This window comes from Paralichthys olivaceus, chromosome 1 (assembly GCF_024713975.1).
Source record: "Paralichthys olivaceus isolate ysfri-2021 chromosome 1, ASM2471397v2, whole genome shotgun sequence".
NCBI lineage: Eukaryota > Metazoa > Chordata > Actinopteri > Pleuronectiformes > Paralichthyidae > Paralichthys > Paralichthys olivaceus.
Window position 1 is genome coordinate 2288543 of NC_091093.1, and position 20045 is coordinate 2308587.

The 20045-nt window shown below is 42.2% G+C and overlaps 1 protein-coding gene across 3 annotated transcripts; it reads right to left on the reverse strand.

Annotated features, from left to right (window-relative positions):
• Nucleotides 1–1988: 1988 nt before the first annotated feature.
• Nucleotides 1989–17874, reverse strand: LOC109624932 (pancreatic secretory granule membrane major glycoprotein GP2-like). Of its 3 annotated transcripts, none has more exons than XM_069525801.1 (19): nt 17715–17874; nt 15058–15186; nt 14728–14792; nt 13432–13656; nt 13238–13309; nt 12105–12192; nt 11902–12007; nt 11568–11811; nt 9455–9611; nt 8601–8685; nt 8397–8459; nt 7558–7763; nt 7224–7355; nt 6339–6526; nt 6065–6213; nt 4010–4255; nt 3463–3625; nt 3229–3318; nt 1989–2993 (listed from the first exon to the last, which is right to left on the reverse strand). In XM_069525801.1, the coding sequence occupies exons 2-18, from the start codon at nt 15107–15109 to the stop codon at nt 3229–3231; spliced, it is 2331 nt and encodes a 776-aa protein (XP_069381902.1). In that variant the 5' UTR covers nt 15110–15186; nt 17715–17874; the 3' UTR covers nt 1989–2993. The 3 variants fall into 3 exon arrangements, with proteins under 3 accessions (XP_069381902.1, XP_069381907.1, XP_069381912.1); XM_069525806.1 differs by having other exon boundaries at nt 17723–17861; XM_069525811.1 differs by having other exon boundaries at nt 15058–15139; nt 17715–17824.
• Nucleotides 17875–20045: the final 2171 nt, after the last annotated feature.

Here is a 20045-nt window from a genome sequence, read left to right on the forward strand (position 1 = left end):
CGAGAGTGAAAGACTCTACAAGGGTTCATAAAAGCAGAGGATGACATAAGAAACAACCAATAAAGGAAAATCTAAAGATCAGACAAAATATGAAAAGTAAATAAACTGAATGTTGTCAAGGAAAATGGGCTCAAGTAAAGCCACAGGCCACATATTCTTGACACATATCCTAAACTGAAGGTAAATGACATGTGAGAAGTTACTGAGAATGAATCACAACTGATCACACCATGATTGGCATTAGTCCTCAGTGAAAACAAATTTCTCCCAAAATGTTGTTGTACATGTCCGGATGAAAGAGGGCGCTAGAACTCCATCACACACATTGTTGGTGTTAGAATAATTCAGTTTGTACAGTGTGACACATCCATTACAATCTTACATTGGTTTGCACTATGTAACTTACACTGATTGGAATATTGACTGACTGTGTGACTGAATAGATTTGATATACACCCCTCCTGTTTTTCATTCGACTGAATTTTTTGACCAAGATTGAAACTGAGTTTTCACAACAATATCTGTGATGTCTAGGGAGGGAAGGCTTTGACCTTCACCAAGCTCTTGCACTTCCCAAACACAACAGCCTGTTGCACTATGCCCCAGAGAGGACAAGAGACAGTGTCTATTAAAGTTCACTCAAAACCACACATGTCACCACACCAAAGGATTTTCTCCTTGATACATGACATTTATAAAAGCGGAGGCAGTAATGAATACACACCTCACCTCCTGCGCTCCTGCATCTCTCTATGGCTCATACGGAGATGCAGCCTCTGGGTGCATGACCATTCACTCTCTCTTCCCTCCCTGGGTTGGTTGGTTTGTTTGGATTTTGGTTGTTTAGGCATTTGGTTCAGTTGAACCTTGACATATTCACACATCCATACACTACAAACATTATAGATAAACTGAAGAACATATTTCTGAATGATTTAATTTACTGAAATAAATTAAATTTTTACTTCAAAGTTTCATGTGTGGTCTCCATGTGTGTCCACAAAGAGAGAAAAGAAAGACCTGATTTCTGAAAGTTGTGAAGATGGTGTGGAGGAAAATATTTCATTTAATATCTCTTCTTGTTATTTTCTTAATGCAAAGATCCAGTTACTGTACTCCTCACATGACACTAGTAAAACACCGAACCAACTTCCCCATAGAGCTCAGCCGACCTACGAGAAGACTCTTGCCTACATGTGTATTGAATTTACTAGAACCTCCAGATTTACCAGATTCTTGAGAAACATCCTTCCTCTAAAGGAGGCTAACAAACTAGTCCATGCTTTCTTTACCTAGACTGGATCTCTTTATCACCAGCATGCTCCAGGAAGTCTGTGAAAAGCCTTCAATTGGTCCAAAAGCTGGCACAATCTCTACATTTAAGCTTAGACCTAAACTTTTTGATAAAGCTTATAGTTAGGGCTGGACCAAGTGAGCTCAGAACCATCCCATATATTAACTGGTGCTGCCTAACACTTTTCAATATTTTCATGATAACGACCTGTCTGACAGAACTTAGATATGGTGGTTCCTGCTCTCCTTCCTCGTCCTCCTCCTCTCCCTTCCCCATTTTTCTCCGCTCATGCCAACCAGCCGAGGCAGACGGCTGCCCACATTGAATCTTTTTCTGCCAGAATTTCCCCCAATTAAAGAGTTTCTTCTCTCCACAGTCACCAAAATGCTTAAAGAACTGCTTTATTTCTCTATCATTTTTAAGGTCTCTACACAAATAAAATTGAGTTAAACTGAATATTGATGGGGAGAGAAGAGGAAGCTGAGGCATAGACACTGACTTTGCAGCTCACACAGTTTGATCACCACAGCTCTGCTCCCTGCTCTACCTCTGCCAGAGTTTCCCGCCGCTTCAGCCGCACTCATCATACATGAGTCTGATCTCAGCAGAGAAAAAAACAATAAGGACGAGAACAATAAAAGACGTGTGGACACTTTAAAGTCATATCTAATCAATGAAAACACACAGACCCATGTTTGTCCTTCACCCAAATTCCCTTTATTTATGATTTTTTTTTTATGCTTAACAAACAAAAACACAATAAAAGTGACAAGAGTATGGTAGAGGTAAAGTCACACTCATCATTGTACGGGATAGAACATCACATGAGGCCTGCGACTGAGAACCAATTGATCCTGTCTTTGGTTCCACTTAGTTAAAGTCCAGGATGCTGACAGAACTTCTCACTGCTCAGCACCCAGATGACCCAGTGTTCATTTAACACTGTTAACAGTCCTCTATCCAAATATTGTGATATTAATGGTTGTGTTCTAGGAGTGTACATGTAAGATAGATGAAAATAAATTGGTTATAATACATTTCCCTTCACCGTGTTAAAATATGTTTTTAAGTCAGTCTCTCCAGGAGTTCATTCATCATCTGTCAGCACTCAGTTTCTTTGAGAATGTTTTACTGCAGAAAAATGGCTCATGTTTTGAGCCTCAATAATGTCAGAAGAGTGTGTGAGATCCTGGAGGGGCTGAATGATGGAGGTGTACTGTGGCTTTTCCCCAGTCTGGGCACTGATGTGTGTTATCAAACATGAGCACTGAGCCTCATTCGCACAAACTCTGTTGTGATGATGCTGGCCGTCTGCTCCGTGTCAAGTGTAAATGACTGAGGAAGCTACAGCAACGCATGGAGCTGAGAGACGCTCCGTCAAAGATCAGCTCAGCTTATTATGAATGTTCTGATGAAGCTACACGTTCTGACACTTCATGTTACCTGTTGTTTCATCAGGTCGTTTGCTGCTCCTAGCTCGACTCAATCAACCTCACAAACTACAGCGGACTGAATCTGTCCATGCACAACTGTTTGTTAGTATGGATGGTGTCACAGCAAACAAAACTGAGCTGATCTTTTCAGGAGACGTTGAATCTAAAACCGAAGGGATTCAGACATCCAGGCTCTTGATCAGGAGTCTGGAGTCAGTCAGGAGGTCGACAGCCTTTCAGTCAGTCCGAGTCGCCATGGAAACAACCTGAGACGAGAGCCAGAACAAACTAGGATTAGTTTTCAGTCGCTGCTGTCTGAAGACCACGTATTTTCTATCAAGGTGTAGCAATCACAGAAGTGATTTGTCCGACTTGTTCACTCTTCATTCTGTTTTCAGTCGAGCAGTGAAACCCTCCTGTCCTCACTGTCACGTTCCACATCAAAACAAGAGTGACCACACCTCCACCATCACCTGCCAGCAGTACAGCACAGTGTCTTACCTATTTAGTCCAGGCCATGGAGATGAAGGCTGGGTTACCGTCTTCATATCTAGCCCTGGTAGATCTGCGTCTTCTCTTATCTCCGCAGCTCTGACACAAAAACACAGAGATGAAGTTTTAGACTTCAGCTTGTTGTTCAAATCCTCTGTCTTTGCCTATTGATCATGTAAGAAAAAGCTCTTGTGTGGGTTGAGCTGCTCTGATCTGTGGGTTGATTTGGAGGGAGAAGCATACCTTGGTGCAGGTGTTGCCCTTCTTCACACACAGCTTCACTTTACAGTGCAGGTAGACGTCACTGCTCTTCCCAGAGAACTCAAACAAGTTGAAGGAAAAGTAGTTGGATGTTCCCAGTCCGTTGTCCATCATCTTCACTGTCTGGTCAGCAGGATTGGAACAGCTGCAGAGAAGCAGGAAGACACAACAGACATCAGCATCTGTGTCAGAGTCACAGGTTTGATCCCCTGAACATCTCTTCTGCTATTTTCTCACAATGGAAACTGATAATGAGAATTACCGCTCTTTGAGGCAGCATGATCTTATGACTATACTATACTATACATATATATACATATATATGCAAACACTACACATGTGCTGAGAGATAACTGACAGAGGAGAAGAAGTGAGGAAGGACCAGACTTTGCCTTCTGATTCAACAAATTGAGTCAAAAGCAGGTTTCTTGATGAAACCTCGCTTCTTATTCATTTACAGAAAGTTCTCACTCAGAAATGTCAGCAATCATGAAACATTCAGACTGGCTTCCACCTCCGTGTCCCTCACCCATTAACAATCAGGTTGTATCTCAGACTGGCATTGGGTGACTTTTCGTTGGTAGCCCAGCAGGAGTCGGTCACGACAGCCATGAGTTTCCCATCCAGCCCGTCCGTCTTCAGCTCTACCCAGACAATCTGCTGCAGCTGGACATCGGTGCTCGGCTCAATGACTTTGGTGCGGCCGGCGTCACTGTAGACCTTCATTGTCAGAGTGTAATTCCAAGCTCCAGATATAATCTGCTGGACCACAGAGCTGCAGAGTACACACACACACACACACACACACACACACACAGTGAACCTCGTTCTTCTTATGTTAAAGGAGAAATATTTTCATGTTTGTTTCCTTTAGTGTATTTTATTATTTTTTTGTGAATATAAACCTTCTGCAAAGTTAAAAAGCCTAAAATCTGTGGTAAAGGGAGCTCCACTTCCAAACAGAAAACACTGAAGCTCCTCCTCCTCCAACCTTCTTCATCATAATGTCAAGTCATTTGTTTAATGCACGTCCCCTAATAAAGCCAGGCAAAGCAAGAGTGGAGGACAACATTTCTTCCATGTATTTGAAGTGCTTGAGGCAGAGAAGGCCAGCTACCCTATTGAAGCAGACTGGGCTCTATTGGGAGGGGGGGCCTTAAAGAGACCGGAGCTAAAACCAAATGTTTCAGACAGAGGCTGATAAGAGGAGCAGCAGCAATCAACACTAAAGCGATGTATTTTCTGAACATTAGAGCATGTAAACCTTGTAATTCTCACTTGCCTACCACAAATGTTACAATAATCATATTGTTTGTGTTATTGTTTTTTTGCATTTGAAGAACGTACAAAAAGATATCAGAGAAATAACATCACACGGCCAGAGGTGTAACATGGACTTTGTGTTTTTGTATAGGTATTTATTATCTAACCAAATGTTATAAAAGGGTGAGGGAGGAAGTAACAGGAAGTGCGGCGAGCGAGGAGCGAGGCACAACGAGACGGGGAAGAGGCAGTCTTTTGTTTGGGGGTCGCCACGGGTTTCAAAGAGAGCCTCTGTCGAAGGAATCCTGCATTCGACAGTGGATTATAAACGTTTTGGAATAAACTCTCATCCGATAACCAGATCGCGGAGCCCGGATGCCGAACGGACTGGGGTGAGATCGTGCAGTTTTCCAACAGCGGGTGGACCGTCACGTTTCGCCATTGTTTTCCCCTATTAATATTATTTATCCTTAATTTAGACAAACCTTCAGTGGACTTTTCACTTTGTAGATGTTGTTTTGTGCACTCTGTCATCCCAGGAGAACTATTGTTTATTTGCTGTTGTGACCATGTTTGTATATTGCCGCCGCGGTTTGATATTTAATTTGTTTGGGCTTTAAATACACTTTGTTTTCCCCTCAAACTTTGTTTTTTCGTTGATGATAATTTGCTTTTTAGTTAATGCGTGTTTATCGTGGATGTTTTCAGCATTCTTCGGGCGTTATTGATCATTTCGTGTAGCCGACTAGTTATTTGGAAGCAACTGGAGACTGGTCCGCCGCTCCTTGAAATTAGCGTATTGTACTTTCCCTTAGAGCTGTCTAAAGTAAGGTGAATTGTTACAACCTTTCTAATAACACAAATTAAATGATCAACAAGTCCATTAGAGGAGTATGTCTCTTCTTTAGGGCTGTATTTATTAAACTGCTAAAGTAAAATTTCAGACAAGGGGGATAGATTACTGGGATATTCCAGGGAAAGAGCACATACGTGAGTTTATACTCAGAGTTGTCTTTTGTGCATATGCATGGAATGTTTTAAGGATTTAAGGGATGTTTTAATCCTGGTTTTTTGTTCATCATTATTGTCTTAATGATAAACTCTGCTTTATCTAATGGTTGAAGATCTGAAGCTGCTGCTGAGATTTCATCAGATATTTGAAAGAAAACATGTTATGGCCAGAATCAAGTCAACGGGTCAGACTACACACTTGTGGCAGTGTTTGTCCACTTCTTTCTCCAGTTTTATTAATTATACATCGGTTTGTTAAAAGTGTGACTGACAGTTCTGACTTCACAGGTGAAGCTGGTCAACCACTGACCTGTCTATGATTCTGAAGGTTGTGCTCCTGATGTCCGGCTGGTTGTAGAAACAGGAGAAGTCGATATTGACGTGGTCTTGGCGAGTGATGATGCTGGAGCTGTTTTGTACCACGATGGAGTTCTTGTACATAATATGGCTATTGTTGGCCTGCAGGGTCACAGGGAGTCAGACAGTGTGAGTGCATGAGGTTTCATCTGCAGAGACGATCACATTAATCCACTCATGGACCACAAACACTGAAAGTGCGAATCAATTGGAGGAGAGACGCTTACCATGACCACCGTCCCACACGGATTGCTAGTGTCGAATTTGAAGGTCACCATTTGGGTCACATTGTTCATCTGACCTCTGCAGTTCTGGTTGTTAAGGTGTAGCTCAGAGTAGTCAATGCCTTTTTCCTTCAGGAGACAACCAACCAGGGAGACTGAAGCAGAGTTCTGATCGCAGACCGTTGGGTCGCCTGAACAGCAGCACAGACAAGGGCAATGAAACAAAGACTGAAGCTCAATACACAAGCTCAGAAATGGTTGAGTTGAGTTCAGGAAATAAGAAGAGGCAAAGAGCTCAGTTTATACTAAAACAATTTATGTGTTAAACGTCCAGTGTGTAAGATTTAGGTGAAAGGATCAATTGGCCGAAACTGAATAGAAGAACCCTACTGTTTTCATCTAAATTATATGAATTGTCTTCTCTACGGAGGCCACCATGTTTTTTACAGTCGTACAGACAGGACAAGCCAAACACCTTATGATTTTTTATTACAGCTGAAGTCTACCACAGGTTCTCTTTCATGTTTGGACAGGGAGGGTGAGGTGAGGGGTGTTCAGCGGTAACTTCACCACTAGATGTCACTAAATTCTACACACAAACCCTTTAAAGGAGATTGTGACACAGAATTTGCCTACAAGATACAACGAGACAGAGACAATAATTTACTGCTAATTTATAACAAATTCAGGATGAATAAAAAGCTCTTGAGCTTTGAAGCAAACCCAGGCTCATCGTGTCTGGGGCCCTTTTGCAGTTGTCTCCTCCATAATTCTTCAGATGCTGTGTTTTCAGCTCATAAAATGAATTCATGTTTTTACACTCTCATTCTAACATCCGACTGTAGTGGTACACTTGTGGAACACTTCTCCCTGAGACAGCCTCCTTACCTAAAGCACCTGTTGATCTGTATTTAGAGGCGAAAATGGCCCGACAGAAGCAACTGGTTCCACCACTGATGTTCTCAGCACAGAACTCATGGGCACTGCAGAGGGTGTCCTGACAGAAGGCTTGGGGGGGGGCTGAGAGGATCAGACAAAACTGTTATTTAGAGTCAGTCAGATATACAGTAGCGACAGATGGTTATCAACCTCTTGATGACTTGATGGACAGTGTGAGACGATCACACAGCTGAACTAAATGTAGTTGTTCCATCTCTGAAATATGAAAACACACTCTGACTTAGGAATGCTTTGAAAAGAGAAGTGATGGTGAAGGTCTTACAGCAGCCGGCCTTTGACCTCCAGCCCTCCAGTGTGTCATTGGTCTGGAAGTTGCAGGCTCTGACATAAGCGTCCAGGAACTGGCACTGGCTGAAACCATCCACCACAGGATATTTGCACAGAGTGTTGGTGCAGGCGGTGATGAAGGGCTCTGGGTGGGTGTGGTTGTGGCAGGTGGTGAAGGGCGCCTCCATCAGGAGGTTACAGCTGTTGTTGGAGATAGAATGTTAAAGTTCAATCGACGTGGGTGAAAAATCAAGGTCAGTGAAAGATGAAGGTTTGTTGGTCAACAGAGCTTTGTCCAATTCTGTACAATCCCAGGGCAAGTGTCATGTCTGCTGAGCTAAAACAGAATCTTGATTCCTGTCAACACAAACACTAAAAAGGTCCTGAGATAAAAAGATGGGTCGTCTGAGTGCAGGTGTGTTATGGAAGAAGCTCTAAGATCATACAATTCATTAAAAGTAACAACACCACATAGAATAACTCTTTGGCTACAAGTCAAAATCCTGTATTCAGATTTTACACAAGCATTAAATTCAATTCAATTTTATTTGCATAGCGCCAAGTCACAATATTATCTCTAACCAACAGTTCCCACAATGAGCAAGCACTTCAAGTACATTCATATCATCAATATATATACTTAATATTCGTAAAGTGAATCTGCAGGTAAACAGAACTGTAGAACAGAAAAACAATCTTCACTCTTGAGTAAATGTACTTTGTTCTGTTCCACATCAAAGGGAGCAAGTCATTTTCCTCATAGACAAAAATGAGACGAAGAGCAACACCAACTCTTTGAGAACTCAGTGTGTGTTCAGGTGTGTTTCTGCTCACCGCTCAGTCATCCTGGTGCAGTTGATGGTTCTGTCTGCAGATTCAGAGTAATTCCTCTTACAGCTGGAGAGGGGAGGCAAACAGCAGAGGGTCAGGGGTGTTCCCTTGGGCCTGACTCATTCACATAAACACACTCATACACTACCCAGTGGTTTGTATATGTGCAGCCGTCAGTGGGACATTCAGGTAGTGACCAGGTCTCACCTTCTGGAGCTGAACTCGGTCCTCACTTCACTCAAAGGCCCACTGGAGTTACCACATAAACCCATCATGTTGGGTTTACCTAAAACTGGACGATGTGAACAGATTATTAGTCAGACGAATAAAAGTCAGACTGGATGCACATGGCTGCTCTTTAAAGGACATCTGTCATCCACTGATTCTAACAGCCTCAGAATGATCACACCTGAAGATGCAAACAGAGCTGGGACGTCACCATCACACCACTGACGGTCAACGTTTGGACGTCAGTCAAACATAAATTATAAAATGAATCCTTCAATTTCACTTACTTCAGAATAAAAGATATTTATCAACTGGTGTTAAATGTCAGAGGGCTGCAGAGCTCACGTTTTGAGATTCTGTATTTCTGTCTGAATTTCACTGCTGGCTGTCTTTGGCCTGCAAAGCTCCAACTCTGACGTCTCAGTGAAATTAGAGCCACCATTTTAAATTGACGACCACAGATTGAAAGTGGTTTGCTCTGGATATGCACAGAACCTTATTCACATTTGAAATGTCAAACAAATAAAACTGGACCAAAATCATGATCTCGGTTTGTTACATCCAACATGTTTGGTGTTTTTGTTTGTATCATTGTTGTACCTACAATTTTCTCTTCTTTTCTAATGTGTGTGATTCACAGAGGCTGATTAAGGTTTTAAGTTGAAACCAAGAGGTTTCTAGTGGTCTAATGATTACTGTCTAATTTCTCTTCAGTGCTGTGTAAACTTAAACCTTTCCCATGAACATATAACTGGATGTAATGTAATGTTTCAGTTTAAAAAGTCTTAGTTGTAGACTGATGTTCATTCTTATCATATGCAGTTTGTCTGTACCTGTCGTGTGGATCTGTGCAGTGTAGCCGTCAAAGAACACAGAGGTGGTGTATTTGGAGAGGTTGAACTTGGCGGTGACTCCAGTTTGGTCCTTGTAGAAGTCCACACCGTGACGAGACAGAGGCGAGCTGCTGAGGCTCAGTGTTGTGCTGTTCAGCTGCATCACAGCACAGGGACAGAGCGAAGAACACTGCTGGTTGAATGGTGACTAACACAACTGACAGGACTGTTTTCTCAACACTTTAGTCCACGCCACTGCTTCTCCTCTCCACTCTGTCTGGTTTGGACGTGTAGATGTGCCAGCCTTCAACCAAACAGCCGACGATTCAATGATGCCAATTATTTTATAGATACATTTCCTCAAATAGTGACCAGAGCCTTTATTTACCTGAACTGAAGAAGGTAACAGGGCTTTATTTGGGACGGTATTGTATGAGGGAAAAGACATTATCTCTAATTCTGGCTGTTTGATGGGTGACATTATCCATTATGTAATTTTAACACACCCAGAGCGATTAGAGCAGAGACTGTGGTGAACACAGTGAACTGGTTGAACTGAAGACAACCATACTTGTTAGTTTTTGTTCAGTGAAAAGTAAAAACCAGCTGTTTAACAAACACAAAAACTAAAGTTTCAACTGTTGATCCAAAGTCTGCATCCACAGCAATGTGCTTAAGCTACAAGCTAACTGTTATTAAGAAGCTATGACAAAAACTGATTGTAATCGAAGTGATAATTTCAGTTAGAAAGACAGATAGAGGAGGAGCTATGACAAAGAGAGGAGCAGAGAAGGACAGAGCACAAATGACAACACAGAAAAGAGGACAGGGAGAAGGACTGACAGAGGGAGGATATAAGAAAGAGATGAGGACAGAGAGGAGGACAAAATGAAGGACAGATGACACAGAGAGGAGGACAGAGGAGGACATGCCCTCTGACCCCCTGCTGGCTACTTTTCTCCACTGACTTGCTGCACCATAACTTAGTGGCTACTTCTGCAGCCAGCAGGAGATAAACACATCAGGTAGAAATCTTTACCTCTGCCTCTGCAGTAGGCATGATAATCAGCCTGGTTTCTGCTTGATGACTTAGTGACTTTCCAACCTTGTCGACCAGAGATCACATATATCTAATCATATCATATACAACTAATTTGCAGCAGCAGATACACACCGAAGGAATCACGACACCGAGCAGATTCTGTTTTCTGTCGCTGACGTTAATAATAATATATTAATAATATATAATAATATAATATTTAAATTCATGTTACAGTTACGATCGTAACGAACATTGGGGAGGCAGTAGCTCAGTCCATAGAGACTTGTCTTGGGAACCAGAGGGTGGCCAGTTCAAGTCCAGCATGGACCGAAGTTGGAGAGGTGCCGGTTCACCTCCTGGGCACTGCCGAGGTGCCCTTGAGCCCTTGAGCAAGGCACCGAACCCGGGCGCCTTCATGGCTGCCCACTGCTCCGTGTGGTCACTGTGTGTATTGTGTTCACACTGGTGGGTTAAATGCAGAGGTCAAATTTCCCCATGTTGCATGTAGTGCTGTGTGTGATTGTGGGACAATAAAGAGGAATCTTCCTTCTTCTTCTTCTAACATGTTCACTGAACGCGTTTGGTCTCCATTAAAGCTGCTGTTGCACAGCAATGGTTCCTGCATTTTTCAAGCATTCCATTGATTCAGGTTAGTGAAATATCCTTGTCTGGTTTAACACAGAAAAAGATTCACAGTGACTTCTTTCAGTGACTATAAATTCATCTACATATCAAAACCACCATCTCACATGACCAAGGAGCCTGTCAGAACATGAGGACAGAGAGTGAGTGAACGTGGACAGATGTTGTTCAAGAGGAGCAGAGGAGACTATGACAGATAACATGAATCTGCTCTGCTTTCTTTAAAGGGGCTGTCCACCCAACATCAAATGCATGACACTCAAAACCATCACATCAAGGTTGTGTTGGAGACGTTGGAAAGATGAAACACCAGAGGAATCTTCATCCTACAGTAGCAGCTGGACTCTCTGAACTGACTCCGAATTGACGTCCACACTAACACTGACACATCACTCACTCCAAATGAACCTGTGGCTATAGGTGGCTTACCTGAACTCTACCGCCTTGTCCCAGGCTAATGTTGACACCCGGTCCATCCATACGCAGGATCACATGGTCCAAAAGACTAACATCTTTACGGCGGCGGTCCTGGAAAACAGCGAGCAGCTGCACACCCGAATGTGATATCAGAGTGTAAGCACAGCGATCTGGGATGGAGGTAGCATTGCCAAAGAAATTGATAACAGTGGAGCCGGTCACGGTGCAAGTGATGTTTGTGGCCACTTCTGGGCACCTAACACATGGGGGATGAACATATATTGTATCAGTATTGGACAAAGTAGACAAAAGTATATAACTGGAAATATAAATGAGATGTGTTTACTTGCACACTCCTCCACAGGGGTTAACGGTCACTTCTAAGAGAGAACTACAGGTTACACTGGAGTTGTCTGGATTACAAGTCGTGGTGTTGGGTTTATAAACAGCACCTGGTAAAAACAGATTATTAAATCATTGTATTGACTCATAAGAGAATGAAACAGTAACATTATCTAATGTGGCTTTAATAATGCCAGCACTGCTAACCTGAATGTCTGCATGCACCAATGTTTGTCACTGGGTTAGTATTGAGTTTTTCAACCTGTGAGACACCATCAATCAGCTGGGTAAAATCCTGCAGAGGAAAAACAACACAGAGTTTACAGTCAAACAAAGACAGGGACTGAGCCGCAAACACGAACAAATCAAACGTAACTGTTTAGACAAACTGAAGTAAAATTGTTTCATCTGTGGACGACTACAGCTAGATGACTGAAGAGTTCAATTCAGTTTAATCTTCTTGAAAGTAAAAATGTAAAGTTTCTGTCATCAAATGGGGTCAGGGCTGTTATAATTCAGCACATTATATTTACATTATATCTAATATTACTGTTTAAGTACTGAATCAATAAGCAGTATCTGTCAAAATTTACCCTAGAGCCTTGGAGGTAATTTTTTAAATTATAGTAATAGCTAAGGGTTTTCGGTCTGATGAGGTTTTATGTGAGCGCACATTTCACAGAAATATTGAGTGAGGAGGATATAGAGAGCCTGAAATAAATTCAAAGGTGGAGGCAAAAAAATAATCGCTTCACACTGTCAGAATGTGGAGGAACTTTTCATATTTGAATCATTCAAAACTGCAGGATTATTAAATTTAGAGACAACTCTGATGTCCCCAATCTATAACATATAACAGAATTATTATGAAATGCTTGTGTTTGTACTGGGATGGTTCGGTTCCGACGATCTAATACTGGACTCAGTTCAGCACAAAGATCACAGATCTATATCAGCTGATCAGTCATTGCTGAACCTTCGTCTCCTCATCTTTCCATTCACGTGCATCCATCACGCAGCATTTCGCAGGAGTGTCACCACAGTATTTATATATTTAGAGCCATCGGACCGATCACTTCACACAGTGGATGATACATGCAGTGTTACAACGGTTATAAATGAGACCCCTGGGCTGAACTGGTGGAAGATCCGTGTGTGTGTGTGTGTGTGTGTGTGTGTGTGTGTGTGTGTGTGTGTGTGTGTGTGTGTGTGTGTGTGTGTGTGTGTGTGTGTGTGTACCCTTGTGTCCTCCGACCCTCCTGCTGACATCACTCCATCAAAAATACTGTCCTTAATCATCAATGTGTCCCCACAATACTGTTTGTTGTACATGTACTTACCGCTGATGAACTACCGTGTTCCGTTAGGATGGCAATAGATTGGTTGACAAAGTAACGGAATGAAAGTTTGAACTGGAAACATAAAAGAGGAAATTCTGATTGTTGGGAAATAAAAGTTTGTTATAAAAACTTTTTTAGCTTTGATTATTTGATTATTCAGAACAGACATTCACATGAATCAGAACAAAGCTCACCTGTAACATATTTGATGGATTTAGGAATAGCACCTGAATTTCGCAATATGATGTGCCAACGAGGCCAGGAAATGAATACACTGATGCAAGTACAACATCGTTTCTATTAAACAACTGTACTTTTTGGAGAGTTCCCTTTGGTATCACAACAAAGCAGTCGTTCTCTTGTGTAGCGGGGTAATGGCCTTTGAAACAAAGTGCAGCTTTTGTGTTTGTGAAGTTCACCTGTTGGGATGAGGGAGAAACCACATGTAAAACTAGTCATGAAGTAAAAACTGTGTATAATGTACCTGCTAATTCCACAAACATCTATGACACTCGTGAACTGTGCTGGCAGCTTGACAGTCAGTCTGTAGACCAGTTGAATATCTCTTCACATAAACTACAGCAGTGGTCTCTAACTGGATCAAACCACGGGTCAAGATCGCCACCAGATCATTTTCATAATTTGACTACTTGTATTTCACCATATCGGACTGACACAGACAGTCGCGGATGTAGTGGCTGCTGATCTCTGTCAAAGCAACAACATTCCTAGAGTATTTTCTTGTTTATTTTCAAAGTAAAAGCACAACGTTCACTTGTGCGCTGCAATATTTTATACTGAGTTAACTAAATCTTTATTTTGAAAGGTGGTGAACATGGGTGTGAAGAAAGAACCAACATGCAAAGTACGAAAAACAAAATCAGTTCTGTAAATCATTCAAACTTATATAAAACACACACATGGACAGTAATAAAGCAAATTCATCCATTTTATGAAAAACAATACAACATCTTCATTGCAGATATACCAGGCTGGATAAACACACAGTTTTCTAACCTCGCTCTGACCATATACTGTTTATACAAAGCTCTGCACACAAACAATAAAAACAATAAAGTGTACATATTGTTGGTCTCTTTTAGGAGGACTCACTGATGACAAGGAATAATTCTGAAGCAGCTCTGGAGCATTAACACAGGCCAAGAAAATAATAAAAAATATAAACAGTATAATACATGCAGATCATTTTAGCATCAGGAGCAGGACCATAAGAACTGATACAAACAATAGGTTCAAATTAAAAGATCACACATCGTTAGAGCAGAAATGTAATAATAGAAGCTAGTAAAAAAAATGTAAGATTAAAATTGTCAAAACACAAACTGAACCTGAGTGTCAGTTTCTTTAGTGAGCCTCTTGGTGGTGCTCATGTTCTCTCAGTCTGGAGAAACGCCCTCCACCAAAAACAGACACAAAACATCGAGGAAGACATCAAACTGTTTTCAACCATCAAGCTGCATCTTACTCACGTATGCTCTGTTGTAATCTCTTCCATAAAACTTGATGGCACATTGAAAGTCCAGAGTAGAAGAGGCTGACATGGAGACATGGTGAGAGACAATCAGTAGGTTGGAGCACATCAACAGCTGCAAATATGTTATGGAACAAAGAGCTCACAGCAGCTGTGGACTCAACCAACAGCTTATCACTAACTCTTCAGCTTGATAATGATCTTCCTGCTTCACCTCATATAATTCTGCTGATCGTTCCTCTGTCTGTTCAGCTAACGTCCCTAAACTCATAGTTTGGGTGGGGTTTCAAAATGGCTGCCATGTGGTTGAAGTCATGTGTGTTCTTACCTGCAGCAGACAGCTGGCTGAGTGCAGCCAGGTAGACCAGGACGAGGAGCATGTTGGAGGAGAGCCGTCAGATGACGGAGAGCTGGAGGACACACAGTCTCACGCAGTCAACACCTTCACGTCACAAATCTGCCCAGTGTTTGAAAATGAACAATGACACCTGATCCCATCAATTCAGTCTCATTCAGTTCAATTCTGTTGAGTCCAGTTGGTCTCAGACGATGACTCACAGCAGACAAAGACCACATTCATGATCACTCTTCACAGAAATACACAGTCCAGCACCACTGAGTCTCTCTTCACTGTACGTCCATCAGTCTGGTTTGGATCAGCCTCCAAACATGACACATTTTAAAACCAGTACAGGTGAATAAAGGACACACACAACCATATTAAAGGTACAGTGTGTAGAATTTTGTGACATCGAGTGTTGAAATTGCATGTTGCAGCTGAACACCCCTCACCCTCTCCTTTCAAAAATGAAAGAGAACCTGTGGTAGCTTCAGTTCTCATAAAAACTCAAAAGGTGTTTAGTTTGTCCAGTCTGGACTAATGTAAAAAAACATGGCGGCCTCCGTAGAGAGGGTCCCCTCAATGTAAATATAAAAACTATAAAAACTGTGTTGTGACAGTAACTTGAACGTTTCACTGCTTAGATTCTTGTTGGGCTACAAAGTACAATTATATCGATAACTGATTCATCTGTGGAATTATTTTATTATTATTAATCTGATAAAAACTCAAGTGCTACATTTAATCCTATCCAGAACATTTGAAAAGCAACTTTGTCTTCTTGTACAATGCTCTTTCTATATTTCAAGTATCTGCAACTTCATTATGACCATTAATACAGTTTCATATATCTACAATTCAATTCTGAATAGTCATAATTCAATACATCTTTAATTGTCCTCAGTTTGAGATGCCTTAAATTACATGTGAACTGGTCAGAATTAAATTGTAGATATTTGAAACAAGGCTTAAAGGGAGTAATAATTCAACTAAACTGTAGATATCTATAATGAGAAACCCCCACGCAAAAGTCAAAAGTATTGCAGATGTAGGAAATTGGAGTTTTGAGTGTTCAAAACAAACAAAGACATTGTTTTGACCAGTCAGAAGGATATTAGTATCTTACATAAAAAATGCTATTAGTCAAATGTATGACGAGTAAAAATGATTTATCTGTTAAGTTAATTCTGGATAATCAAACTTGTCAAACTAGCTTGTCCTGCTAAATGTGCCTGAATGGGACCTGTGTCACTCACAGCAACGCGAGCTGCTCTGGGCTAAATCTGTGTCTGACTACATTTACACAAAACCTCTCAATGATCTTTCAGTGGATTGTTGTTATGCTTTAGAAAATAAAAGCTCTGATTTTTTACTTTAATATAAAGTGTACTTATTGATGTAAAGTCTACTTATTACGACTTGTCTTCGCTGTAGTTTGTCATGTTTGTCTCTTTGTTCCAAATTTTGACTCCAGGAGACAGTGTGGTCATGTGACCTACATAAGGCACATGATTGGCTGGTCTATTGCCCCTAACTCCGGAAACTGTTGCCAATGTGTGCCGTGTATTATAACAGATTCGACTAATGACTATGAAAGTGGTTGAAATTAGAATCAATTAGTTGTTGCAGCACTAGTTTCTTGCACTTTCTCTTCACATTTTATTTTGCTGACTTGTGGCATTTTCCAAATAAAATAATGAAGTGATGAATCCTGTCTGCTGCAGTTGGAGGATTAAAACCAGTGTCAACAATGTGTCTAAACACTTGAGTGATGAATAAAATATACATATACATAAACATCTGTGTTTTAAAGAAATAAAAGTAGTTTTACTTTGTTGATTAAAGTCATGGGTTGTAATTACTAATGTTGATGCTGTGTTTTATTGATCCTTCACATATAAGAAGTAACTGTAGTTGTCTGTATTGTCCCATTGAGGTAGAAATGATCTGATAACTAAACACCAGCAGCCTCTCTGTATCTTAGTCTTAGCTTGTAAGTATCTTGTTAGTTTTCTGCTGTTCATCAGAGGAGCAGCCTCTCAATACAGAGACTGGCTGTACAAATGTTCATCATGTTTAATATGTGTTATTACATCAGATTGTGTTTGAGTTCAAACACCCACGAGCTCAACAATATCATCTCAGTCAGTGAGATATCACACTACAATGAAGAACCGCCTGTGGAGCTCTGGGACTAAAAGCTGTTGACCCCCACGGCACACAGCACGTATACTACTTCCCAAAACCTCCAGAAGACACAGAATTACTCTTAACTTGAAATAATACCTTGATTAATGTAATAGTCAAGGAACACTAACTCAAAAAATAGTAGAAGAATTAAAATAGTTCATGAAACTTGAAATTAACTGAAATCATATGGAGCTAAATAACATGAAGTAAACATGTCTTTTGTCATCTATTGAGAGGTGTGGGGGCCACAGGATGTCCCCTACTTTTCCTCTTTGTTAATCTAGCCTTGAGCAGAATAAAAACACTTGTCTCAGAACACCTGACTCAGAACAAACACAGTGGGTTTACAGCTCCTGTGCTTGTCCGACTTCAGTGCTGCTCTTTGTTTGGAGAAGCAGAAACCCAGCAAAGCTATGCAGAGACAGAGTTAGAGACAGGGACACACAAAGACTTACCTTCTTGCCTTCTGGATGTGATCTGGAGGACCTGGGAGAAAATGTTCTCTGATTAGACCTCGGCTCTGCTTCAGATTCAGGGTCTCACTCTGTGATGCTCCTCTCTTATAATAATTCAGCTCAATTAAACCCCGTGTTTTCAAACTGGTTTGAGCACATTACTGTGTCTAAACTGGTTTGAGTTCATTACTTTGTCTAAACTGGTTTGAGCACATTACTGTATCTAAACTTCACATTAATGAGTAATGCCACATGTCAATCAGAAACCACCATGTTTTATGAGTTACACGTCATAATAACCTGTAGGCTGTTTTGCAAATGGTTGCCTCTAAAGTACTACTGACTTATGTGAGGGGTGGAAATTCTTCATGTTCTCCAGACTAAGAGTCACTCAGCAATTCCCATTTGATTTGTTTTTTATCTCTTTTAGCAGAGGAAACACAGGGTCATCCTTTACGAAAGGAAAGGAGAAAATGACATCCCACAGTTCATAGCGGCAGCAACATTTGCACCCGATCAGACCCATGTAACTATAAAAATACAAAACATCTGTTCTATTCACGACAAGACCCAGAAATGATGTAAATCCTGACATGATCCCCTGAGCTCCTGATTTCTTCTCTTAACATCTAGTAACAGTCCTGTCAAGGCTGCCATCTCACTTTAGCCTGATGCATCACTCATCAATGTGAACCCTCTACAGGCATTAAACCAGCCCCTCTATGTTTGAGTTACCAACAAGTCTCTCAACTACACAACCCTGTCAACAACCAGGTCTGTCAGGATTCGAATGGGGGGTGACGTGAGAAGGGGAGGACCAAAACGCAGAAACTAAATAAGGTTTAACAAAAAGTGTATTTTATTTAACAGGGGTAAACTTAACAAAAGAAATCTCCAAGAAACAAAAGTCGCACTCATGAAACAGGAGTGGAACACAGGAAGGACCGGAAACAAACTTACGGGGAAACGTGACGAGAGCTGACGGGACACAAGAACAGACAGAACCAGAATCTCGATGACGGACAGGACCAGACCAGAAATGACGATGACGAACCAACAACCACATGGGGGAAACACAAAGACTTATATACAGACTGGAACTAATGAGTAACTGGGGACAGGTGGCACAAGACAAACAGGTGAACCTGATGAGGGCAGGAAGTCAACGGGTGAAAACACACAGGGAGCAAGGACTACAAAATAAAACAGGAAGCACTGAACAAATTTATCAACGAGAACAAAATACAATAACCAAGACAGGGATGAACACAGGAGAGGCACAGGGTGAAACATAGCGAGGGACAAGGAGGGGAACACAGGAGAGGGACACAGAGAACAACACAGGAGAATCACAGGGTGGAACATAGCGAGGGACAAGGAGGGGAACACAGGAGAGGGACACAGAGAACAACACAGGAGAATCACAGGGTGGAACATAGCGAGGGACAAGGAGGGGAACTCAGGAGAGGGACACAGAGAACAACACAGGAGAATCACAGGGTGGAGCACAGAGGAAGGCAGAAGGGAACATGAGAGGAACACTGAAAATACATAACTGTGACAGAACCTCCCCCTTAAGGACCGGATTCCAGACGGTCCAAAACTGAATTTAAACAAGGACTAAACATGAAACTGAGAGGGGTGGGAATCTGGAACAGAGCACGGGGCTCGACCCGGAGGCCAGTCAAAGTCAGAGCATGGGGCTCGGGCGGGCGGCCCGGAGGCCGGTCAGAAACAGAGCCCGGGGGCTCGGGCGGGCGGCCCGGAGACCGGTCAGAAACAGAGCCCAGGGGTTCAGGGAAAATCAGCTGCTTCTGCAGTCCAGTCAAAGGGAGTTCTGGGGAAGATAGCAGCTGGGGCTGCTTCTGTGACACAGGAGGCTCTGGAGAAGATAGCAGCTGGGGCTGCTGCTGTGACACAGGAGGCTCTGGAGAAGATAGCAGCTGGGGCTGCTGCTGTGACACAGGAGGCTCTGGAGAAGATAGCAGCTGGGGCTGCTGCTGTGACACAGGAGGCTCTGGAGAAGATAGCAGCTGAGGCTGCTGCTGTGACACAGGAGGGTCTGGAGAAGATGGCAGCTGACGCTGAGGTCGACAGTCAGGAGGAGATGACCGATGACGCTGCTGTCGCTGTACCGGAGGAGACGACAGCTGCCGTCGCGGCACCGGAGGAGGCGACAGCGACCGCCGCCCCAGCTGTCCCGGCGCCGGCCTAACCCTCGACCATTGGACAGGAACAGGAACTGAAGCGGAGCCAGGCGAGACCCGCATCCGTGGAACAGGAACAGGAACTGAAGCGGAGCCCAGCGAGACCCGCAACCGTGGGACAGGA

Coding starts and splice junctions, on each gene's coding strand:
- LOC109624932 (XM_069525801.1), bottom strand. CDS start 15,109: ATGCTCCTCGTCCTGGTCTACCTGGCTGCACTCAGCCAGCTGTCTGCT. Junction 13,657..14,727: donor GAGATTACAACAGAGCATAC/GTGAGTAAGATG, acceptor TCATCCCAACAG/GTGAACTTCACAAACACAAA. Junction 11,812..11,901: donor CCCTGTGGAGGAGTGTGCAA/GTAAACACATCT, acceptor CCCATGTGTTAG/GTGCCCAGAAGTGGCCACAA.